The sequence below is a fragment of the Callorhinus ursinus genome, unplaced genomic scaffold (assembly GCF_003265705.2).
Source record: "Callorhinus ursinus isolate GAN/ISIS: 27379988/994484 unplaced genomic scaffold, GSC_fseal_2.0 scaffold10, whole genome shotgun sequence".
Classification (NCBI taxonomy): Eukaryota; Metazoa; Chordata; class Mammalia; order Carnivora; family Otariidae; genus Callorhinus; species Callorhinus ursinus.
This window is the reverse complement of record NW_027397072.1, coordinates 67,340,903-67,366,161: the sequence shown is the minus strand read 5'-3', so window position 1 is coordinate 67,366,161 and position 25,259 is coordinate 67,340,903. Positions and strand designations below refer to the sequence as shown.

Sequence of the window (25,259 nt, the reverse complement as noted above, 5' to 3'; positions counted from 1 at the left end):
TCCCACTCCCCCTGCTTGTGTTCCTTCTCACGCTGTGTCTCTCTCTATCAAATAAATAAATAAAAATCTTAAAAAAAAATAATAGGAATTCAGTTTGAAAACATGTTTCAGTTTTTAGCATTGAGTCTTGAAAGGACCTTCAGTAATCTCCAAAATTTAATATAGCCCTCATACTATCTCTGTAAAAGCTAAACTCTTTTTTATTGAGGTACAATTTACAAAAAATAAAATGCAGAGATCGTAAGTGTTGAGTTTGATATATTTGGCAATTTTATATACCCACGGAACTATCACCCAAAACAAGGTATCTATCACTGCAGAAAAAATTTTCATACACCTTTTATGTCAATACCCCAACCCCCACAGATGCCCCTTTCTGCTTTCTGACATCATAGAGTAGTTTGCCTGTTTTTTGATTCCACATGAATGGAATCATATAGTATGTAGTTTTTTATGCCTGCCCTCCTTGACTTGGCATGTTTTTCAGACTCACCCATGTCACTCCAGTATTTCATTCTCTTTTTATTACTGAATAGTATTCATTTGTATAAGTATACCACACTTGCTTATCCATTCTTCTGTATAGACATTTAAGTTGTTTCTCATTTTTTATTATGTGAATAAGGCTGCTATGAACACTTTTTTTTATAAGTCGTTTTGTGATCATGTATTTTTTTTCTTTTGGGTAAGTACATAGGTGTGGAATTGCTGAATCATAGATTAGATATATGTTTAGCTTTTATCAAATAGTTATCCAAATGGTTGTACCATTTTACATTCCTACCAGTAATATATGAGAGTCCAATTGCTCTACATCCTCCCCAACATTTGGTATTGTAAGTCTTTTTTCTTTTAACCACTTTATTTTTTTTTAAGATTTTATTTATTTATTTGTTTGTTTGACAGAGAGAGAGGGAACACAACAGGGAGAGTGGGAGAAGGAGAAGCAAGCTTCCTGCTTGCTTGGGACCCCGATGTGGGGCTTGATCCCAGAACCCTGGGACCATGACCTGAGCTGAAGGCAGATGCTTAACAGCTGAGCCACCCAGGAGCCCCTCTTTTAGCCACTTTAGTCATTTTAGTGTGTGTTTCCCATATGGAAAATGGTGATAAGCACCTTTTCATGTGATGATTCATTCATAGATCTTTGTGAAGTATCTAGCCAAGTTTTTTTTAAAGAAAAATTATTCTGACACTTACTGAAACAGTGTTTATTCAGGACTGTTGGCAATAAGTGGGTCAAGACTTTCACAATAGGAGAGAGAGATCCAGCTTAACTCTACATGTGGCAAAGACAGCTGGGGACTTATAGCCAATGAGCAGAAGGTGGCAGGGTGAGGGGTGGCACAATGGATGGAAAATAACTAAGAGGAGACATCAACTTAACTGACTTGACAGGATTATTGCTGAAGGCAGGCCAGGATGATCAGCTATCAAAGGTGAGAGATGAGGAATTTGATCAGATATGGGATGAATGATTAGTTGTTGAGGGTAAGCGGTTCTCTCTACACTGACTTATCATGATTCTTGCAACAGCTGGACTCAGCAGGCCCAAGACAGGGCACAAGTAGAAGAGGCCTAGTCAAAAAGAGGAATTAGGGAACCTGACTTCAGTTTGGTCGAGGAGACTCTGTCATCTGTTCGTCTTTTACCCATTTTTGTTGTTGTTTTTCTTCTTGTTTCTAGGAGTTCAAATATATTCTGGATATGAGTTCTTTATATTTATAGTGCACACTTTTTTTCCTCAATCTGTGGCTTACCTATTTATTTTCCTAATGTCTTTTGATGAGCAAAAGTTTATTTGATAAAGTTTATTTTAATCAGTTTTTCCCTTTTATGGCTAATGCTTTATTTTGTTCTAAGAAATGTTGCCACCCCAGAGTCATGAAAATATTAGCCTGTATTTCTATCTAGAAACTTCATGGTCCTGCCTTTGGTTATATGATGCCTAACAGTGGCTTTCTCTGTATGTTTCCTGGTCAGAGTTCACAGAGCTTTTTGCATGTAAGGGTTGATATTATTCATCAACTTCTGAAAAATTTTACATTTTTGTGAATATACATTTAACAAATGTATACACATGTATTCATACAGAAGAACACTAAATAAAGAAAGTATTCAGTTTGGCAACTTTTTAATGGCTTTATTGTTTTTGTTCTTTAGGTTGAATCTCCAGTGATCTGTAAAATCTTAGATACAGCAGATGAAAATGGACTTCTTTCTCTCCCCAACTAAAGGATAATAAAGTTTGGGGAAAGAAAAGATCATTGACAGTCATGATTTCTGTCTGACCATGTGTCTCATTGTAGAGTTCTCAGCCACTGAACCTCATCTAAAGGATCGTATAAAAGGACTCTCAACCAATTTGTGAATATGTATGTGTATATAAGAGGTTATTGATAAACTTCTAAGGCAGATAATTGTCTCACTTCTTTCATTTCTGTTGTGTCTCATGAACTGATTGTGTTTTTTGCTTGGATAATGTGATTCCAAAATAAATCTCATCCAAGCAATTTAGAGTCCAGCCTAATGAAATGTCATAATTGTACCTATTGAAAGTTTTTAATAGATTTATTATGTAAATTATAGTATATATAACTAGTTAATGAACTAAAGATAATGAAGAAGGAAATTGATAGGAGGTTGTTTAAATGGGAGACCATGTAAAATATGTAAATTCTAGTGCCTGAAATCCTTTCAGCAAATTTTTATTTAGCAACTACGCTCTACCAGGTATTAAGCTAGAAACTGGGCACATGGTAGAGCCTCACAACATTTAAGTTTTCTTCACTTCTGTTAATCTCAAGAAATTCTTACTTGTAATAGGTTGTTTCTCTCTTGGAACTTTTATCTATTTCTTTCTCCTTGATGTGAATGTGTTTTCCCCCAAGGTGTGTACCTGGTGTAGACAGAGATTCCTCTCTCTTGACTTAGAATGGTTTATTCCAACAAAACACACTGTGCTGGCCATTCTTTCTTTGTACTACCCTACCGTATAATACAGATTTTAGTTCTGGACAGTTTTACAGCACAGTATTTATTTTAAAGCGAATAAAATGTTCCTAAGCAGTGTTGTCATGGAGTCAATGGTAGATTATTCATTTCCTTTATTTTCTCCATTACCGTGTTGCACAGAACATTATCCTGTTGTATTTTGGATGTGCATATCTAAACAAGGACAGAAAAGTGGCTATAAAATACTTGACTCTTCCTCCTTTTCAGTAGTTCTGGCCAAAGATATTTTAGTTTGAGAAATGGTTAATGCAATTGATTGTTGCAGGGCTGTTTGTAGATTTTAGTACGAAGCAGTACATATATAAAGAGCAGAGACGTTGCATTCAAACCAAAGTCCAGATGCTCTCTAACTTACTAGCTGTGTGATCCTGCATAGATCATTGAACCATTTTCAGCCTCACCTCCTCTGGTACAGAGACTACTTACTTTAGAAGGTAGTTGTAGCAGTGCATTCGTTTCACTGTAAGTAAAAAGCCTAGGCCCAATACTGGGTACCAGGTTCCCAGTAAAGAGTTAGTTTATCTCCTAATATTGCCCTTGTCTCCTATTAGCATAATAAGATCAGAGACCAAAGCCATAAAAATTTCTTTCTTTAGGGGCGCCTGGGTGGCTCAGTCAGTTAAGCGTCCAGTTTTTAATTTCGGCTCACATCTTGATCTCATGGTTATGGGATTGAGCCCCCCTGCCACCTCCTCTCGTGTACTCTCTCTCTCTCTCAAATAAATAAATCTTTTTTTTATTAAGATTTTATTTATTTATTGGACAGAGAGAGACAGCGAGAGCAGGAACACAAGCAGGGGGAGTGGGAGAGGGAGAAGCAGGCTTCCTGCTGAGCAGGGAGCCCGATGTGGGACTCGATCCCAGGACCCTGGGATCATGACCTGAGCCGAAGGCAGACGCTTAACGACTGAGCCACCCAGGCGCCCCATAAATAAATCTTTAAAAACAAAAGATTCTCTCCCTCTCTCCTCCCCTGTCTTGCATGCTCTCTCTAAACAGAAAAAAATTTACTTCTTTAATAAATTATAAAATCATACTTTTTTTTAAAGATTTATTTATTTGAGAGAGCGAGAATGAGAGAGAGAGAGAGAGAGAGAGAGAGCACATGAGAGGGGGGAGGGTCAGAGGGAGAAGCAGACTCCCCGCTGAGCAGGGAGCCCGATGCGGAACTCGATCCCGGGAGTCCAGGATCATGACCTGAGCCGAAGGCAGTCGCTTAACCAACTGAGCCACCCAGGCGCCCTATAAAATCATACTTCTTATATCAATGAATTAAAACAAACAGAATTACCCACATTTAGATTTATAGGTATAAGAAGGGAGGAAGTGAGAATTGTGAAAGGTTAGTGCCCACAGATACTTTTAGAGTAGGTCAAGTTCTCAAAAAGGGGAGGGGGGGAAATCTAAAAAACTGTATTGGAGGGGCGCCTGGGTGGCTCAGTTGGTTAAGCGACTGCCTTCGGCTCAGGTCATGACCCTGGAGTCCCGGGATCCAGTCCCGCATCGGGCTCCCTGCTCAGCAGGGAGTCTGCTTCTCCCTCTGACCCTCTTCCCTCTTGTGCTCTGTCTCTCATTCTCTGTCTCTCAAATAAATAAATAAAATCTTTAAAAAAAAACTGTATTGGATAGTTTACTGCAGAAGATTCTTAAAAACAGAAGTTGTAATTATTTCAAAATAAAAAGTTAAAAAAAGTAAGTCAGCTTTCTGTTTAGCTAAGAGCTTGAACTTCTTTGAAGGAAGGGCTAGGCCAGCTATCTCCATCTTCCTTCTAAATCTTGGGTCCCTTATCAGTGGTCTATGAAATCTCATTTGAGCTCTAAATTGTGTGCTGCCACCTCTGCTGTGCAGGCTGCCTCTCTTCTGTAGAAGTAGCTGAGTTCCTAATAGGGAGGGGAAAGGGCTCAGCTATAATATGCCTGATGCACTTGGAGAAGTCTGTGAAGGTGGGTGCTGTCCCAGAGCTACCTGATCAGATCCATTAGGGCAGAGTATATCCTGGATTTCAAATATGCTTCCTGAGTGATCCTCTTTATTTTAAATATATTCTCCAGTGAGAATCACTCACTTAGGAACTTCATTTCTAACAATTTCACACATTCTAACCCTCCTGATTAGGGTTTCAGGGAAATAACTAGTAGCTCATCTTTACAGGAAGATTGGGACATGACTTTTCTTTTTTTAGCTTTACCTGCTTTTCTTCAAGTCACCACTAGATGGGGCCTATGCCCAGCTCCAGTTTATATCCTTAAGTCCTTGCCGAAAGGAACTTTGGCAACAAAAGGCAACAAATTATCTCAGTTACCTGAGTCGTAAGCTCTGTGTACAGCCCCTGGTGAGCAATACTTCTCGCTCAGTCTGATATACAAAGGCCTGACCTGATTTCTGACAATTCTTAAACTTCTAGTACACAATCAGGCCAAATTGTTGACCAAGTAGCACCAAAGATCTAACATAAAAGGGCTTAAATTAAACAGGAAAATGAAAATCAAGACTTCAATTTTGAATAAATAGGACATGAAATCACAGTTTCGAATAAAAATAAAGGGGCACCTGGGTGGCTTAGTCGTTAAGTGTCTGCCTTCAGCTCAGGTCATGATCCCAGGGTCCTGGGATCAAGCCCCACATCGGGCTCCCTGCTCGGCAGGAGTCTGCTTCTCCCCCTGCTGCTTCCCCCACTTGTGTTCCTGCTCTCGCTGTCTCTCTCTCTGTCAAATAAATAAAATCTTTCTATAAAAAAATGAAAGTAAAATATCAGCTATCCTAGGATCTGATTTTAAATTCCCTTCCTAGTTTAAGTTGTTGAAGTAAAAGTTTTCAAAATATATTGCCATGGTGACATGGCTTAAGAGAATATCCATTTATCCATTTCTTTTTTTCAGTTGTTTCACAGGGGTAGAAGAGGAACCAGGGCCAACTACATACCCAGTGGCACGCTTTGTTTCATACGCTGGTAGTCTTAAAGTAGGTTGTACAAGCAGGCAAGATGATCCAATACATTATGGGGAAAAAACACTAGAAATTCTATAAAATGTCATCTGTGAAAAAGGAAGCTTTTATTTTTAATATTTAATGGGTGAACTAACAGTAGTATACAGAGTCATTCATAAATCAGGTTTTGTTTAATAAAACATCAAACGACTCAAGGGAAGGGTAATAAGCATTACGTGTGTAGAGGAGGTGATAGAGATACCGTCATTATTTACTTCCACCATATACAGCATTATAGGTTAAATTAATGCCTCCATCACCTTTCAGAAAATGAAATTGTCACTTTAAATATTAGCATCAAGACCATACATTATTAGGTATATAACCAATCAGAATTAAGGTGAGAGGTTAACAGGTTATTTCCACCTGCGCCGTGGCTCCAATCACTGTGGTCCTGGTATCTCACAAGGCTTCTCTAGTAGAAATAACAGGGGTTTTTTTAATGCTTCTTTGCAGTGTCAGGAAGAATGAGCATGCTTTCCTCACTGGCAGTTAGAAGAAACCACAGTATGAAGACTACTGGAATTCCATTCTTTCTTTAACACTTAGAGAAAATAAAAAAAATAAAAAAAAAAACCCTGACAATCTCAAAACTCAAAAGAAGAAAGGCAAAATTACTAACAAATGGAATATAGGGCTTATAGTGTTTTGTGTCCATACCTATTTGTAAATTTTTAAGCTCAATTTTAGTCTTTTTTACATTTGAAACAAAAAGTGTTCACCAAAAGCAACTAAGTCTAGCAGAACTTATGGAAATGGTAACCATCTCAACTATGGAAGACATTTATGAGACTGTAAAATAATACTAAACATCTCGTCTAATCACAACAGTATATATTTCGAATCTATTAAATTGCCTTCTGATACTTTTCAGTAGAGTACATTGTACTTTGCCTTGAATTTAAGAAAAAAATACAGTTTCCTGGGGAGCCTGGGTGGCTCAGTCGTTGGGCGTCTGCCTTCGGCTCAGGTCATGATCCCAGGGTCCTGGGATAGAGCCCCTCATCGGGTTCCCTGCTCCGCGGGAAGCCTGCTTCTCCCTCTCCCACTCCCCCTGCTTGTGTTCCCTCTCTCGCTGTGTCTCTCTCTGTCAAATAAATAAATCTTGAAAGAAAGAAAAAATACAGTTTCCCATATACTACATAATTTTGATTTTGTAAATCTGTAATATTAAAGGTCAAACTCTCAGGGGAGTGGGAGATCCAGGCTTCCAGCTAAAGGATAAGTCACAGGGATGAAAGGCACAGCACAGGAAATATGGTCAGTGGTGCGATAGCATTGTGTGGTGAGCAGGGCATAATGTACAGAGTTGTCAAATCATTGGGCTGTGCACATGAAACCAATGCCACATTGTGTGTCAGCTGTATTTCAATTAAAAAAAGTGCGGGACGCTTGGGTGGCTCAGTTGGTTAGGCATCTGCCTTCAGCTCAGGTGGTGATCCCAGAGTCCTGCAATGGAGCCCCGCATCGCATCGGGCTCTCTGCTCAGCCGGAAGCCTGCTTCTCCCTCTCCCACTCCCTGCCACTCCCCCTGCTTGTGCTCTCTCTGACAAATAACATTTTTTTTTAAGTGCTCCACCATCAAAAATAAATTTTTTTCAAAAATCCTTGGAAGTCCAGCAACTTAAGTTTTAAAACCCCATTAGTCAAATCTACTCTTCTCTCTAAATTCACTCAAAATATAGCCCCAAATAGCAAACTTTGTTAGTTTCTAATAGCTTCCATGTTCTCAATAAAATACTAGTTTGCAAATTAGTCACCAGTGGTCCTTAATAACAGTAAAAGCAAATTTACACATTGAGAATTTTTAAGATTTACTTATAGAGGGGGCGCCTGAGTGGCTCAGTCGTTGAGCAGCTGCCTTCGGCTCAGGTCATGATCCCAGGGTCTTGGGATAGAGCCCTGCATCAGGCTCCCTGCTCCACGGGAAGCCTGCTTCTCCCTTTCCCATTCCCCCTGCTTGTGTTCCCTCTCTCACTGTGTCTCCCTCTGTCAAATAAATAAATAAAATCGTTAAAAAAAAAAAAAGATTTACTTACAGAGAGAGCAAGCACAAGCGGGGGAGGGGCAGAAGGAGAGGGAAAGAGAGAAAGAACCTCAAGTGGCTTCCCCACTGAGCACAGAGCCCCAATGCAGGGCTGGATCTCAAGACCCTGAGATCAGGACACACCAGCCAAAACCAAGAGTCGGACACTAAACCAACTGAGCAATCCAGGTGCCCCATAATTTATTCATTTAAGAATTCTATCAGAGCTCTAAATATTACCCATAGATTTGAAATGTTAATAGTTGGTCAAGGAAATCAGGAGTCATTTTTCCCCTGGATTAGTTTTTTTGTTTGTCTGTTTGTTTAAAGATTTTATTTACTTATTTATTTTAGAGAGAGACAGAGCATGAGCAGGGGGAGGGGCAGAGGGAGAGGGAGAGAATCTCAAGTGGACTCCGCGTTAGGCGTGGAACCCAACAGGGGGCTCATTCTCAAGACCCGAGATCATGACCTGAGCTGAAACCAAGAGTCGGTTGCTTAAATGACTGAACCACCCAGGAGCCCCACCCCCTGGATTAGTTTTTGTATTTATAGGTTTTAGTGTTCTTAAGCCATAGTGACAGAAATCATTTGTTGGAAAAGCTTTTGTTAACCACCTCCAAGAAAGCATTTCACCCCCAAAAAAGCCAGTTGTGAACAATCTTGAGTCTCAGATGATAGACTACCCCAGACTCTGCTTTTATAATAAAAAATGATAGCTGCCACTTTCTGCACATTGATTAAATATTAGACACTATGCTAAACACTTCAGACACCTTGTGATCGCAACCCTGTGAGGTGGGCTTCCTATCTTTAACTCACAGATAAGAGCAAAGAGGCTCAAACAGGAAAACTCAACTGCATGTGGCTGAGCCAGCTTTGGAGTCCATTCAGAGTCCATGTTTGTAAGTAATATGCTATAGTCTTTCTATTCACAGAACCAGCTTTTGCCCCATGAACCTCTCTGTGCCATCACCTCCCACCTGAAGGAACACCCCCCAAAGGACTGAGCAAAATGCTAAGCGAAATGATTGATTTTTGTCTTGGTAAAGTATGGTACTCATTTTTTCCCATACAGTATTTTTTTTTTTAATCATGGAACACCACTAACTTCTCTTTAAGTTAACGCAACCCACAGTCTGGCAAATGGAAACTCACTAGTAAGATTAAAGTGTTACCTTGGGAATTCTGGCTCCGTTAAATGTCATCAAACCCTCCCTTCTCTGATAATCATTTGGTGTTGGTAAACAATGCAAGTGCACTGGCAATTTATCTAGAACCAGATTATATTTATTATATAAACGATAAAAATAATTCCTTCGGGGCGCCTGGGTGGCTCAGTTGGTTAAGCGACTGCCTTCGGCTCAGGTCATGATCCTGGAGTCCCGGGATCGAGTCCCACATCGGCTCCCTGCTCAGCAGGAAGTCTGCTTCTCCCTCTGACCCTCTTCCCTCTTGTGCTCTCTGTCTCTCATTCTCTCCCTCTCAAATAAATAAATAAAATCTTTAAAAAAAATAATAATTCCTTCATCTTTTATTTATTGGTAAAGAATATATCTAATTTTCATTCTCAGACCTTTCTCCTCAGACCTTGCATAACACTGACACTCAACAAATATTTGCTGAATGAATGCACACTCATTCTCTCCCCTCCTACCCACACCTGATAAAATCTTCCCCAACTACAATGCCAAGGAGTTTCCTACAAGCTCTTATTTTTTTGAGTGTTTGGTACTTTGAGGAAAACAGTATGTTCCCCCATCTTATAATGGTTGGGAAAGAAAAGGGAGAATTAATGATATGTCCCATTTGCAAACCTTTTCATTCAAATTCCACACCACTCCCTGACGAGAAGACAGTGTCTGTGTCTCTATTTACCCCATTTGTGGGCCATGATTGAAGTAAAGTCCCTGATCTCTCGGGTCAAGAAAAGAACTGAATTTTCCACTTCCAACTCCATGAACTAAAAACATTCCAGTTCCAAGGTACTCTGAATTCCTCAAAGAAAGTGTCTAACATTATGATTCTCTGTGAAGAACACAATTCCCAGCCATATCTTTCCTCATTGTAATATAATAATATCAGTTCTTACCATTTCTTTGACATACTTTGTTTGTTGCCAAAGACAAACGAGCAAGCAGCTTTCATAAGCTCTTGATAATGTCAGATACGAAATGTGTTGAACCTTAAGCATTGACCCAGGTTATGAAACTTACCTAGTGCCACAGGCCCAGAAGACAGGCACAAAGCAGTCTTTGTAGATTGCTCCACTTTTTAAGGTCTATCTGGCATCTGAACAAGCTGCATTTTGTAAAACATCAGGCTTTGCATGAAAATCAAGGTTCCCATACTGGGAGTCGAATGAAAGATCTCCCACTCATCAGCATGCTACAAGCAGCTGGAGGTTCAAGAAAGTGTCAAAAGGGCCAACATTCACATAAATGGAACTCAGAGAAACAAACTGAACTTATCTTGGCACCAGCTAAGTGTATTTATAGAGAAGCAAAATTATCTGTTTACTGGAGTAGAGGAGGGAAAATTCATTCATTTCTCCATAAGTGATACTTTTACTTTGGCAAAATTAATCTCAAAGGCATTGGACCTAGAGAGATTACCTGTGAACTATCTCTTTATGGAAAGCAGGATTTCACTAAATCTGCAATCTTTTTTTTTTTTCAAATTGCCATATCCTTTAATAAAGGTAATTGGTATTCTCCCTCCTCTCCCTACAAGAACCAGTTACCTCTTTTCTCCTTGAACTTCTCTGTGGTTGCTGAAGACTTTCCTTTCATCTTCAATGTCCTCAGGCTGCATAATGAGCCAAAGAATTCCAGTGAGATCAATGCAGGTTGTCTGGCCACTCCTAGGCAGCCAGGGTGGTCCCCTGGGAAAAGAGGCCCTCAGAGCTGGTTCCCTGAGGAAACAGTCAGAAATCCTAAATCAAGACCCGTGGCCCCTTTATTTTTTTTTCAAAAAGATTTTATTTATTTATTTGAGAGAGCGAGAATGAGAGAGAGAGAGAGAGAGCACGTGAGAGGGGGGAGGGTCAGAGGGAGAAGCAGGCTTCCCGCGGAGCAGGGAGCCTGATGTGGGGCTCGATCCCAGGACCCCGGGACCATGACCTGAGCCGAAGGCAGACATGTAACGACTGAGCCACCCAGGCGCCCCTAAGACCTGTGTCCCCTTTCATCAGAGTCCTGCTGATAACCACCCTGGGAATGTAGAGAGGGATACGGAAAAACACCAAACATGGGGAAACTAAGCCAGCCAGATAGAGATTTGGGCTGATATCACTTCCAGGCTTCAGCCATTCTATCATTTACTATTTGACTCATTCATTCAACAGTTACACCCTCACAGCTCATCTAGGCCAAGGACTGAGAGGTACTAGGGATACAGTGCTGCACAAAATAGACATAATTTTTGCCCTATTAGTGCTTTATTCTAATGGGGAAACAGCCAGTAAACAATTATACATAACTGTTATGGACTGAATTGTGTCCCCTCCCACCCCCCCCCAAAAAAAATCATATTTGAAGCTCTAACTACCAATGTGACTCTGTTTGCAGATAAGGATTTTAAGGAGGTAATTAAGGGCAAATGAGGTCAAAAGGGTGGAGCCCTAATCTGATAGGAATGGTGTCCACATAAGGAGACACCCCGAGAGCCCCCGACCCCCAATACTCTCCCTCCCTCCCGCACCCCCTCTCTTTCCCTGCATGCACAGAGAAAGGCCATGTGAGGACACAATGAGAAGGTGATCTCCTACAAACCGGGGAAAGCGGGCTCACAAGAAATCAACACTGATGGCGTATTGACCTTGGACTTCGGGCCTCCGGAATTATGAGGAAATAAATTTCTGTTACTTAAGCCACCTAGGCTGTGGTATTTTGTTATGGCAGCCCAAGCAGACTCATACAGTAGCATAATGTTGAGTAATGATAGGAAACATGAAAAGAATAAAATATGGCAGAAGGATAGACAGTGATGGAGTGAGAACTCTATCGAGTATGGCAACTAGGAAAGGCCAGTGGGGAAGACCATTCCAGGCTGAAGTATTTCTGGGGGAATTAATTCCCTGACATGGGAACAAAACTGAGTCATGTGAGAAAGAGCCAGAAAGCTTGTTGCATCCCAAGCATATTAGGTAGGGTGCAAGTGAAAGCAAACAGGGACAGAGAGGAAACCAAGGGCCGGAACATTAGGGCCACACAGGTCTGGGCAAGGAGTTCAGATGTTGTTCTAAGTTTTAATCAGGAGAGTGGCAAACATGATTTACCTGCAGTGTCCCTAGTTACAAAGCAGGAAGACGACAGGAAGAGAGAGCCTGGAAGCTGGGAAATGGCTATGAGGCGGGTTTCATACTCCGAGTGAGAAATGATGGGCACATGGGCTAGAGGGGAAGGGGATGAAGAGCTAAAAAGTAATTGGATTCAGGGGCGCCTGGGTGGCTCAGATGGTTAAGCGTCTGCCTTCGGCTCAGGTCATGATCCTAAGGTCCTGGGATCAAGCCCCGCATCGGGCTCCTGGCTCAGCGGGGAGCCTGCTTCTCCCTCTCCCTCTGCCTCTCCCCCTGCTGATGGTCTCTCTCTCTGTATCTCTGTGTCTCAAATGAATAAATAAAATCTTAAGAAAAAAAGTAGTTGGATTCAGAGTTTATTTTCAAGATAATTCAGGATTTGCCCCAACGAATTGAATGGGATGTTCAAGAGAAATAGTTAAGGACCCAATATATTGAGCTGTGCAACTGGGTAATTGCCATGCCATTTACTGAGATAATAAAACAGCAGGAGCCCCAAGTTTGGTAAAGAGTGGGGTTGAATCAAGAGTTCAGTTTTGCACATGTTAAAATTTGAGATGCCTATTAGCCATCCAAGTGGAGATGTTGAAGAGGCAATTGGATAGACCAGCATGGAGTTCAGGGAGAGGTTAGGACTAGAGATATAAAATTGAATGTCATTAGCATTTAAATGGTATGGAAAGCCAGAAGATGGAAAATCATCAAAATTACTACCAGCACCTGCTTCTCAGTTTACAGTTCCATCTTTAGAGGCGGGGGGAGGGAATAGGGGGCTATTTTACTATCTTCCTGCTCCTCCTTTCCCTTCTTCAGCCTCTCAAAGATTACTCCATCTGGCTTCAAGGGGTCATTGTGTTTGCTCCCGTAAGTGACTTTGGCTCTCCTGCATCTCATCACATTTGGGCCAGTGCAGCTGGGCTGAGCCCACTGAAGCTCAGCCGGCAGTCATCTGCACCAGCAGAGTCCTCCAGATGGTGAAGTTTGCCACTTTGTGTTCTAGGCTCGGTCCAGGCCTGGCCTGGCCTCTCTAGAGCCTGGATCTCTAATGGAGATGAGCCTTTTCCTGGCAGCCTGCCTGTCTCTCTTACCATTCCATAGGCCTGGGATATTCACTGACTCTAGGCCTTCCTTCAGCTCCAGTAGGAGAATGGTGGTTCAAGTTCCTCTGGTGGGACCATAGGCTTCTTTTGTTAATGGAAAAGAAAAACAAAGCTTTTAGTGGATACGGGAGAAAACACAGGTCTCTCTGGGAGTCAAAAATCTCACCAGGTACACATTGCCCCTGAACTGTGAATGAAGAGGGTGGCTTTGAAAGGGGAGACTCCATGACCTGGCCTGGCTAGATTACGGGAGAATTATTTAAGAATGAGCTATAATCACAAGTCAGATCTGGACAGGAACCCAAGACTGCCAGCACCCAAGAAGTGCTGCTAGTGGCCTAGAGTGGAAATCTTTGAACTAGGGTGTGAATAACTGGAAAATGAAAAAGGGAGGCTTACAGATGCTCATTCTTAGGACCCCAAAACTGAGCTGTTTAAGAACGCTTCTGTACCAGGGTGCCTGGCTGGCTCAGTTGGAAGAGCATGGGACTCTTGATCTTGGGGTTGTGAGTTCAAGCCCCACGTTGGGTGTAGAGATTACTTAAAATAAAAATCTTAAAAAAAAAAAAAAAGGAAAAGGCTCCTGTGCTTTAACTCTGCAGGACCTCGTGCTGCTTTTTCTTCACCACCGCCCATCTGTTACTGCCCCCTTCCCACTTTGTGAAAGAATTCCCACCTGGAATCTTAGGAGGACATTGCTCCCGGATGTAGAGTTGCTAGCCAAGAAACTACTCAAAATATTAGTTTCAGAGGCGCCTGGGTGGCTCAGTCGTTGGGCGTCTGCCTTCTGCTCAGGTCATGATCCCAGGGTCCTGGGATCGAGCCCCACATCGGGCTCCCTGCTCCGCGGGAAGCCTGCTTCTCCCTCTCCTGCTCCCCCTGCTTGTGTTCCCTCTCTCGCTGCGTCTCTCTCTGTCAAATAAATAAAATCTTTGAAAAAAAAATACTGGTTTCAAAGAAGGATCCTTAAATTATCTATCAAGGGACTGTAATTTTGAGCTTTCTCCCCAGCTTATACACCTCATATAGATTACCAATTCTAGGATACGCATTTTTGCTTTTGGCTTTTAGCTTGGAGGAGGTGAAGGTACAACTGTCTTTGGTCATCCTGAATCTGAGTTCATCCAAAACCAGCCACCTCCACCATGCTGCCTAAAATTTTTAACCCCAGCGAGATCAAAGTCATATACCTGAGGTGAACAAGTGGGGAAGTCGGTGCCATGTCTGCCTTGGCCCCGAAGATCGGCCCAGTGGGTCTGTCTCCAAAAATGATCAGTGATGACATCGCCACGGGAACCAGAGATTGGAAGGGTCTGAGGATTACAGTGAAACTGACCATTCAGAACGGACAGGCCCAGATTGAAGTGGTACCTTCTGCCTCCGCCCTGATTATCAAAGCCCTCAAGGGACCACCAAAAGACAGGAAGAAGCAAGAAAACATTAAACACAGTGGAAACACCACTTTTGATGAGATCATCAATATTGCCTGGCAGATGCAGCGCTGATCTTGAGCCAGAGAACTCTCTGGAACCATTGAAGAGATCCTGGGGACTCAGGGCACCTGACTGGCTCAGTCGGTAGAGCATGAGACTTTGGATCTCAGGACTGTAGGTTTGAACGGCACATTGGGCATAGAGCTTACTTTAAAAAAAATTAAAACAAAAAACCCACAATTATTTCATCTCTTAAGGAAGAAAATGCTGAGGGTCAACATATTTTTATCCATTGTGCAATAACCATCACTACTTTTCTCTGATGGTTTTCAAATGATTAGACGGGAAAGTAATAGTACTGCAATCTGATGTTCAGAAATGTTAGGGTTTTCAATATTTTTATTTTCCAAACATTATTTTAAAAGAACATTAAAAGCATCAGAAATACAAATCTGGCCTAAAGGTTAACATCAGAACTATTATAAAATGTTTGAAATACATCACACACTTTGCATCACAGTAAAGCATCAAGAGAACTAATTAATATACCCTGCTAATAATTAGTCATATTCAACTGAATTCTCATTATTTTTAGTTCTCAATATAGCCCTTATAGAGAAGTTATATATGTCTATCCATATCTCCCTCTACAGATAGACATATATAACTTACAAAGAGATAAGTTTTATCTGTCTCTGTATCTCCACACAGATGTAGAGATAGATGTGAAGGAGGGCTAAGAATCTAGCCCAACATGTATTTCATGCAAGTTAAATCAGCAATTTCTTGATGAGCATAAAGAGACTGAATACCTCATATACGCATGCTTACTTTTCTTTATATTATAACTTTTACCTCCCAAAGATGGGTCATCTCAAACTCAAAGGTCATACAAGAAACCTGTCAGTTCAAATTTTACAAGTAGAAATTACTTTTAAAAAATCTTTTATTGAATCACACTGGAAATGCCTAGCCAAAAAAGAGATACATACCTTAAAAAGTATGAAGTATCTTCTTGATTAATCTTATTAATTATAATGCTGTTTGGCTTATTGGAATAAATTCCCACTTCTAAATTTAGACAAAAGTCTAATTCCTAATTAGAATTATCTTCAAATGATCTTGGGAGAGGATATTAGATTTCTTAGTTCTTTATTAAAAAGGGGTAATATACTAACCTATCTCATGGGAGTATTAATAAATGGAAACAGTGTTGTATTAAAAATATAAAAGCATAATTGAAATAGGTTATAGTGACTTCCAAAAATAGCATTCAATTACAAACAAGAAAAAAAATGTGACAGAGTGGATATTTTCTCTTCTGTTAGAAAATTTAAATAGCAAAACTAAAGGAAAAAAGGAGAGAAGGAAGGGAAGGACAAAGTCCTAAAAGGTGAATTTAAAAATAAAATAAAACCCATATCTCATACTTAAGCCTCACAAACAGAATGACTGGTCGGTGCTGGAAGGCGGCTGTTGGATGAGGCTGTGCAGAGCTCCAGCCGAGCATCTACTGTCTTCTCTACAACTCGGGGCGCTCTTGTATTTGGCAACAGCCTGGAGAGGGAGCTCTACATTGAATCCCTTTCACCCAAAACAACAAAGCTCCTTCCAACCTGCAGTAACAGCTCTGAAATATATCAATTTCTAAAGCTAGTTTTGGATCTTGATGCTCATCTTGAGTCTAACAGCTATAGTTCCAAAATTGTAGCAAGTTCAAAAGCTAACTGTACAATGAAAATATTTTTACATAAAAATATGAATTTATGGTTGTTATGCTAGGAATCACAGAGTAGACCATAAAATTAGTTCCAGGTATAGAAATATGTAATCTAGTTTTCTTTATTGCCTGTCGCCAAGATTAATGGGAGAGAAATAAAACAATTAGTTTGCAAACAGATAATCTTAAAAATTTTTCTACCGCAGTGATATTTAAACAAAGAAAAAAAAATATTTTTAAATAGTTACTTGGATACTCTCTGTCAGCTTGTTAGCAAATCATCCTCACACAGAAGGAACGTGTAAATCAGAATACTCCCAATCTCATTCTCACACCTTCTTAAGCAGTAATGAAGATCATCTAACACACAACAGCAGTCCAGATTGCTCCCCACATCTCCATACCCTGGCTCAGAGGACCCCAGTTAGTGCTTCTGCTCCGAGAAATCACATTCCTCTACTACAAGTGCAGTTCTCTTCACTAGGATTCTTGGGTAAGCTCATTCCAAAATAGAATAATTCATTTTTAGCAAGCAAAAACATATTTCTTTAAAAAAAAAACGAATGATACAGCTAGTCAATTCCCACAAAGTAATAGTGTCTATCATAAGAAATGGTAGTAATCATAATACTTGGTGGACTGTCTTAGGAAAGCAAAGTACCTAAAGCCTGTGTGTGTCCTGGGTAAGTAATTACCGAGAATATATTTCTGATTTTCTGCTTTGACAATAGATTATTTATTCAGATAAACCTGCTACCAAAAAAAGTGTATTGTTCCCCATTTGAACACTTCAAAGAATCAAAATTTATAGTTCAATTAATAAAAAAATTCACCTCAGTGAAGATCATCCCTTCACATTGTTTAAAAAATCCAGCTCAGGTGTACTTTGAAGACCCCGAACACGGACTCAAATGGTCACAATCCGTTCATTCTCCTTGAATACACTAGCATGATCATTCCTGGCATCTATTTAAAAGTTTAGTATCAAAGATCGGAGCACAGGTCAGGGTAAAAAGCTAAATTATAAATTTTTACATCAAATCTTAAAATGTCAGGAAACCACAAAGCAAATCAGTAGATGCCAATACTTGAGACAGAAGACGATCATAACTGCCAACTGTTCTGCTGAATCTTGATGTTTTCATCTACCGCTGGTCTCACGAAAATGAAAAAGAAATCAGTTAGTACCCGAAACACCAACGGTTTGCCCAAGAGTCTCCAGCCTCCAGGACACTACACAGAGGGCACTGGGATCTGCTTGGCCGGCGTGCTGTCGTATTCGTGCATTAAATCATTAGTGGTGTGATAATGCATGGCAATATAGGAATTGGCAAATCCCAAAGAGTTTACTGGCGGTAAGTTCGGCGGCACGCTCTCTTCCTGGGAGGGGCTGCTATAATAAATGCTGTAGTACGGTTCGATGCGGGTGTTGATGGGGGTTGAGCTGCTCTGACCATAGGGCTGGTGCCCAGCAGAGATCTTGGGACTGACCACACTTTCCCTCGAGTGACTTGGGCCGCAAGCCCGGTCCACAAATTTCTTCTGGGGCTTTGGAGACAACATGTAGGCGGAGTTTGTTTCGTGATGGGATGATTTGTTTCTGTTGACCTCCAGGTTCCCTTTCCCCATGGCTCGAAGTCGAGTCTTCTGTTTGCAGCAGAAAAAACCCAGGCCGACGTACCGGAGGCACCAGAGCACTCTCCTTCTCAACCCCGCGCTGTTTCGAGAATATATAAAAGGGTTTAATCCTGACTTGAAAAATATAAGGGTAAATCCAAACAGTTCAAACTGGTAGAGGATGAAGCTCCCATTGCTGGACAGGACCACCTGCACCAAGGAAATCCCCAGGGGGAGACAGCACACCAGGACGGACAGCACAATAATCACACAGGTGACCACCGCCTTGGAGTCCTTAGCCGTGGACAAATTGACAGCCGACACGAGCTGGAGCCGGCTGGCTGCCGGGGGGGGCACCTGGTTAAGACTCTTGGTGTATCCGTGGGTCTGAATGTGCTGCAGCTTGTTGTAATTCTGGTTCCTGTAGAGAGCCGGCATGGTACACTGCACAGGATCGCCGCCTCCCTTCCCGGGGGCCCCCATGAAAGGCTGCGGTCTGGAAGCATCCACGGTGACTACGGGGGGGCACTTCCTGACTTGAGCGTTCTTCCACAGCGTCTGCGCAATCATGATGTAGGAGACCGACACCACGGCCACGCAGAAGGTGAAGTCCACCACGTACAGAGACACAATGGCTTTTCCTTCTGCGGCCGTCAGACTGGACATGGGAAGGCAGAGGTGGGACTTGCTGGTTTTCAGCGTGCCCAGGGTGGCCAGCGTGAAACTGGTGGCCCAGAGAAGCAGAGTGAGAAGCACGGTGCAGGGAAAGGAGGCAGTGCGATTGGGCTGCTTCCCCAGCACCATGCGGAGCCGGTGCAGGGCAATCACCGCCACGGTCTTGAGGGACATGATGATGAAGCCCGAACCGGTGACGTGGAAGGTGAAGCAGAAAGCGTCTGGGATGTTCCTGGCGGGGCTGAAGAAGAGCACGAAGGTGAACATGGGGGCCGTCACTCCACAGATGAAGAGGTCACAGAAGGACAGGTTGAGGATCATGAAATCAAAGTTGGTTCTGAACTTGCGGAAGGCTGGATCAAAGAAGGACAAGAAGACAATGAAGTTGCCATAAGAGCCCAGGCAGAAGATGACCGCCAGCAGGAAAGTACAGGTGACCAGAGTGGCCGTGTGGATGAGGTGCTGGAGGTCCCCCGGGATGGCGGTGCTGTTTCCTCCCTGGGAGCGAGGCGCGCGCAGCAACGTGCCGTTGGGAGCATCCTCAAGGGGCTCCGTGGAGTTCATCTTCAGACAGGAAGGACTCTTCCTTCTGGGGGAAGGGGGTCAGGGCCTCGACTCACAGCTGTGCCACATGTGACACAAGAGCCCCGGGGCAGAGAAGCCTGCACACAGAAATGCACACCCAGAAACAGAATTAATGTAGAAAGCAGAGTGATCTCAGGATTTTGTACAAAAGGACTGGAGTTTTTTAGCTCTGACCCGACGCATAGAAAGCATTTCTCCTCACGAGGCCCAACACCAAAAAGACACAAACACCTCAAAGTACATTCTTCCAGGTATAATTTCAGGTTTCCCGGCATAGCGGTTTGCAAAATCCTTTAAGCGTCACCTGGAGAGCGGGTTAAAAAAAACCAGATTCCTGGGCCCCACCTTTTTCTGATGGAAGGGTAAGCAAATGTTACTTTTAGAAATACTCCCAGTGCCTCACATGGGAGATCCAAGAACATAACTTCTCCACCAAAGAGATCTCACCCTACTTATAGCCTAATGTGGTAAATCACATGAGAGCAGGGTGCTGTGGAAGTAAGAGGAGGGGAACCTAATCCACCCTGGGGTGGAGGCTGAAGGGAGTGGCGGTGACGAGGAGCTCGCTGTGGGGGGAGGGGCAGGGACAGGGAGGAAGACAGGCTGGGAGGACGGGAGTCGCTCTTACAGCACGTGCTTGAGATACAAGCCGGAGGGTATTGCTGAAGTATACTGTGGCCCCCACAAATCACTAACAAATCCTATTTCTTTCCCTAGGAACAAGCCTTTGTTTTCCATTATTTATAATTTCTTCTCCCTGCTGGTAATTTCTTGGCCAACTCCCTATCTTCCTTTGGAAAACACTTTGTGGACTGTATTTGAGAGGAAAAAATGAAAGCATTGATGGGAGTCAATTATATCTGAGATTTACGAGGTGCAAAGCACCTGTCGATTCTCAGCTGCTGTACAAAGGTAAGTTATTATTATTCCAACAGCAATATCCTCACGCTGAAGCAGGAGGAACACCCCACCCACGCATCCACTGGCTCAGTTTACATTTGTCATGTGCACACTCTATGCCAGCCCTATGCTATGTCCTGCGGGCAGAGGAGTAAGACCTAGCCTCCGCTTTAAAAGAATAACTTTTTTCTTCTTGCTCTTTATTCCCTTAAACTTTTTTTTTTCAGTGAGATTTAAAGTTCACTCACACATCTTGGGTTGTTCCAAATCCCAAAGGCCCGTGTGGCCAGATGCCCACTCTGCTCTGAAAGAAGCTTCCAGTGGGAGAGCTGAAGTTGTTCCTTAGAGACTGGTGCAATGCTCTTGACAATACAAAGGTATTGCTTGAATCCAGCATTTTAGGAATAAGCAAAGGCACTGGGGAGGTCCAGGGGTGATGGTTCCAAATATTTAACCACCAGCCCCAAATGGGTCCCAGAGGCCTCCAGCTGTGTCAGGGGTTAACCCTTCAGTTGCTGGATCATGGGGCAGAGAGGAAGGGGAGCCAGGTCTATGCGGGATTCCTAGGGGCTCTGAGCATCAGGTCTGAACCACCCGAACAGAAGTCTCTCTGCATTCAGTAGCTTGTGGACAAATTTCAATCCTGGGTGGGTCCATATATCTAATGGATATTCTTTATGAAGGAAGAAAATGGCCTCTTCTTTATTCTCAATGGTCAAACAGTGAAGATCCCGACAATATGATGAAGTTCTCCACTGGCAAGGGAGACCAGCTTTTCTGTACTTTCCTTATAAAAGTTCTGTGAGAGAAAAATATAAATCTCGACCTCTTGTTTCTTGATTAGAATTAAAAAATAATAGAAAGCTTACTGTTTTCACTTAAAGACCATGTGCCTGCTTCTGAACCCTTTTTGATAGCTATGTAGTAAAAAAGACAACCTTTTACTGTTTCTTTTTTCATTGTTAACTGGAGGATTGGGATTAGCTGATGAAAAGAGAAGTAGCAAAGAAAACTCAATTTGAGGAGGCAGGAAGGCAGAGAGGTGATACTACTGTTTCTAGCAAACCCCCTGCCCCAGAAGGGTTTCCTCTTTGGAGGCAGGGAAATGAACAGGGGTGAAGATAGAAGTAGGAATTTGGTTTGGGAAATTAGAAGAATGAAGCATCTGGAATTGATGCTAAGAGAAATATCGAGTAGGTGGGTGGTAATGAAGAAGTGGGGTGGTGGAAATTATGGAGATCCCAGGCTAGGAGATATTTGGAAACAGAACTGTCAAGGGGGAGAGGCACCAACATTAGTCAAGAATAAGAGGCAGGAGAAAAAAAAGATTTGGTGGAGCTGAGGACCAACTTCCACTTTCTGCACAGTTATAATTTTTTCAATGTATTTAAGATATTTCAGATTTTTTTAAAAAGAGAATTCTAGGTCATTAATATAATTATCAGTATCATTAATAGTATGTTAACTTTGTTGATGCTTATGACATGCCGGGCACTGTTTTCAATGCTCCATGCTATTAACTTGTTGAATCCTCACAACCCTGAGACAGTATAACTCATCCCCATTTTACACATAAGGAAACTGAGTTGGAGAGAGAGCTCCTAATTTAAAGCAGGGTAGGGCATGGATTTGAAGCTAAGCAGGTACTCTCTACAGCTGACACTGGGCACCACTCGGTTCAACTCAACATAATGACAAAGAGATCAGGACAGTCCACAGGCCAGAAGATAGTTACAGCAGCCTTCATTTATGGGATGGTTAACGTACATAACAGAAGCTTTATCAAGCTTTACTTCACACTCAGTACAATCCTATGTACAATCCCTTCCCAACTCTAAGTTCCTGGAACTCAAAATATGAACGAACACACACACACACACACACACACACACACACACACTTCTATGTACCTTCTAGGCAAGGTTGATAATTATGGTTGTGGCATTAAGTAATTATAAATCATTCCTGGGGCGCCTGGGTGTCTCAGTCATTAGGCGTCTGCCTTCGGCTCAGGTCATGATCCCAGGGTCCTGGGATCGAGCCCCGCATCGGGCTCCCTGCTCCGCAGGAAGCCTGCTTCTCCCTCTCCCACTCCCCCTGCTTGTGTTCCCTCTCTCTCTCTGTGTCTCTCTCTGTCAAATAAATAAATAAAATCTTTAAAAAAATAAAAAATAAAAAACAAATCATTCCTATTGGATCATTAGGAAAAAAGAAAGCAATGAGAGGCTGGGAAGAAAAGGAAAAGCAGAACACGGAACAGAAATAAAGGTTTTGGCAGAGAAACTTTAGGAGCAAAGGTGGAAATGAAGGAAAAGTAAACCCACTGCTGGGACTTCTAAGAAAGAGGAGGCTGAGATCACAATTTCGAACGAAGTTATGATGGTAGCTCTATAAAACTCAGTGATTCGCCGGGAGCGGGTGGTAAATGAATACCTATTTGGTACTCCTAAATAGTACCAATGCTCTTTTCAATGCAAGCACACTAGCTGCTCTTTATTTCTAGCACCATAAATAGGTGATTAAAGTCATAAAATCAGAAAAATTTTAAGTTGGAACACCAGTCTTCAGCAGACATGTTAGCCACAATAAGAATAAATTCATATCTATGTGCATCTTGTTGCAACTGAGGAGGGATCCTAAAGTAACTAGTAAGCAAGGAATAGTAAATGAAAATTTGTGTACAGTGGCCATGATTTCTCACTAAGATGTGGGAAGAGCCTGTGAAAAATCTGGTGTGCTACCTTAATATTTTACTACATATGAAAATTTGGAGCTTTTACAAGTTAGCTCCTGGCTTGGATTCTTCCAACTCCTTTTTTTTTTCTTCTCATAATGTCTTAAATTCCTCGAAGACAGGCATTTTCACAGTCTAACCCTCACAGAGAGCAAGGTTCTATACTATTATCCCCATTGTATTTGTATTGATCAGGGAAAAAAGCCTCAGGGAAGTTAGGTGACTTGCCCAAGGTCACTAAAATTCAAGCCAGATTTATCTGATTTCAGAGCCCACGCTCTTTCCCCCCCCAGTTCAACCACCTCTTGAAGCCCGGAGCAGCTGACGGGTTGGGGTAGGATCAGTGGATGAAGGAGATGAGGAGGCTAGGGAGGCCCCCCAGTCTGGGGATGGAGAGCGAGGCTTCGGGGGAGGGGAGGTCGGCCCTACCTAGCCAGGGACTGGCGGTGGATAGGCGCTCCCCGGGGTGCGGAAGGGAAGGAGGGCCTAGTCCGGAGCAGGAAGCTTGTAAGAGAATCGGCAGAAGGCTTGGTGGGGTGCGGAGGGCTCAGACGGAGAATGGGCAGTGGGCAACGGGTTCCGCGGCCCCGCAGAGCCCGGGGAGCCGGCCAGGTGGGGGCGAGATGGCTTCCCCGCAGGCCGCGCCGGCAGGGCAGGTGCGCGGCGGCCGGCCTGGAGCAGCGCAGCCGCGCTCCTCCTACCCCGCCGGCTTCCCGGGGCCCGGCCCTCCCGGCCCCCGCGGGGGCGTCCTCCTCCGGGGCCCGCGGCCTCTCACCTGCCCGGTGGCCGCAGCGCCACCCCCCTCCTCCATCTCGCAGCCCGGACCCCAGCTCCGCCCGCCGCCCGGGACGAGGCCGGGTTCGAGGCATCATCGCCATCGCCGCCGCCGCCTCCGCGCATCCCCGGAGCTGCCGAGCCGGGGGGCGCGGAGGCGCAGTCACGGAGACGCCAGCGGCGCCGCCCCCTCCGCCGGACACTGAGGCCCCGGCGCCCGCCTGTTCCCCCCCCCCCCCGCGCCCTCAGCGCCTCGCGGGCCCCCGGGGCTGGCTGCTGCCGCCGCCCCGCCCTCCGCCTCCCACGCCGCGCCGCTGCCCGGGCTGGGCTCGCCGTTCCGCCGCGCGGGGACCTGGGCTCGGAGGCGGGCGAGAGCTGGCGCGCGGAGCAAGAAGGGCCCTGCGGGCTGGGCCGCAGGCCGGGAACGCTGGGGAGTTTCCCGCCCCCACGATGGCCTTAGCGGGTGGAGAGCGTGGGACGGGGGACGGCGGGGCTCCCCCTCGGTGCCCGGGGCTTCGCCTCCGCGCCGCAGCTGATACTCTATCTCCTAGATTCAGCTGGCGTCATCATCCAGTTCGGTACTTTGAAACGGAGTTTGTAAATGAAGTCATCATAACAGAATTGTTTTTTTTTTTTTAAAGATTTTATTATTTGAGAGAGAGAAGAGCGGGGGGTAGTGGCAGAGAAACAGGCTCCCTGCTCAGCGGGGAGCTGGAGATCATGACCTGAGCCGAAGGCAGGCGCCCCTAGCAGTTTATCTTTTTAAGTTGAACTGTTTGGTATCAACAAGTACCAAAGAATTCGACTTCTGTGTAAACATCTCCCCCAGTATCCTGTGCTTTCATCAAGGAAAAAAAAAAAAAAACTCGGTAATTTATGAAGCAGACATTCATTCCAGGTGTTGACTATGCTATTAGAATCCTGTGTAGATAAAACTTGACAGAAATTTTCAGTTAATTCCCGCATAATACTCCACTCCCCAACCACCTGCAACGTAGCGGTTCTAATCTATGTTGTCAGTTATGATGAGCTCGGGCCCTAGAAATAAGCCATTGAAAGAGAAGACCCATTAGTATTTAGAGAATTCTAATCCAAGTTCTGGATTAGAATTCTAATCCATGTGGATTAGCTACTGAATGAACAATCGCCAGCTGATTGCCAGGCATCTGGCCGCCTGACAGGAGATTACAATAGGTTTGGACTGGAAGGTGGCCATCAGTTACACCTTTGAGAGAAATTATACCGGAAAAAAAAAAATCCCAAATTGTAAAAGATTCTAGAGAAGAGGAAATCAGGAACTAGTTAGTACCATCAGCAAGTCTAAAGCTACTAGAGTTATGTCTACAAAATGTACCAGCTAACAGTGCCAAATGGAGCACAGCCTTAGTAAA

The 25,259-nt window shown here is 43.4% G+C and overlaps 2 protein-coding genes across 7 annotated transcripts in view; one reads left to right on the top strand and one right to left on the bottom strand.

The window, feature by feature from the left end:
* The window catches only part of ERLEC1 (endoplasmic reticulum lectin 1), a 35,254-nt gene extending 26,124 nt beyond the window's left edge, over positions 1-9,130 (top strand). For 2 of the 3 annotated variants that reach the window (XM_025868853.2, XM_025868850.2), the window contains one exon: positions 2,164-3,082. In XM_025868853.2, coding sequence (XP_025724638.1) covers positions 2,164-2,179 — 16 coding nt within the window. In that variant the 3' untranslated portion in view covers positions 2,180-3,082. Of the gene's footprint in view, positions 1-2,163; positions 3,083-8,968 lie in introns of those variants that run through there. The other variant, XM_025868852.2, reaches the window with a different exon arrangement.
* A 6,102-nt stretch (positions 9,131-15,232) lies between these two features.
* Positions 15,233-24,007, bottom strand: GPR75 (G protein-coupled receptor 75). Of its 4 annotated transcripts, none has more exons than XM_025868845.2 (3): positions 23,870-23,978; positions 20,609-21,159; positions 15,233-19,537 (listed from the first exon to the last, which is right to left on the bottom strand). In XM_025868845.2, exon 3 carries the CDS (start codon positions 19,437-19,439, stop codon positions 17,817-17,819), a length of 1,623 nt encoding a protein of 540 aa, XP_025724630.1. In that variant the 5' UTR covers positions 19,440-19,537; positions 20,609-21,159; positions 23,870-23,978; the 3' UTR covers positions 15,233-17,816. The 4 variants fall into 4 exon arrangements, with proteins under 4 accessions (XP_025724630.1, XP_073753816.1, XP_073753817.1 ...); XM_073897715.1 differs by lacking the exon at positions 23,870-23,978 and adding an exon at positions 23,524-23,744; XM_073897716.1 differs by lacking the exon at positions 23,870-23,978 and adding an exon at positions 22,271-22,286.
* Between the last annotated feature and the right edge of the window lie 1,252 nt (positions 24,008-25,259).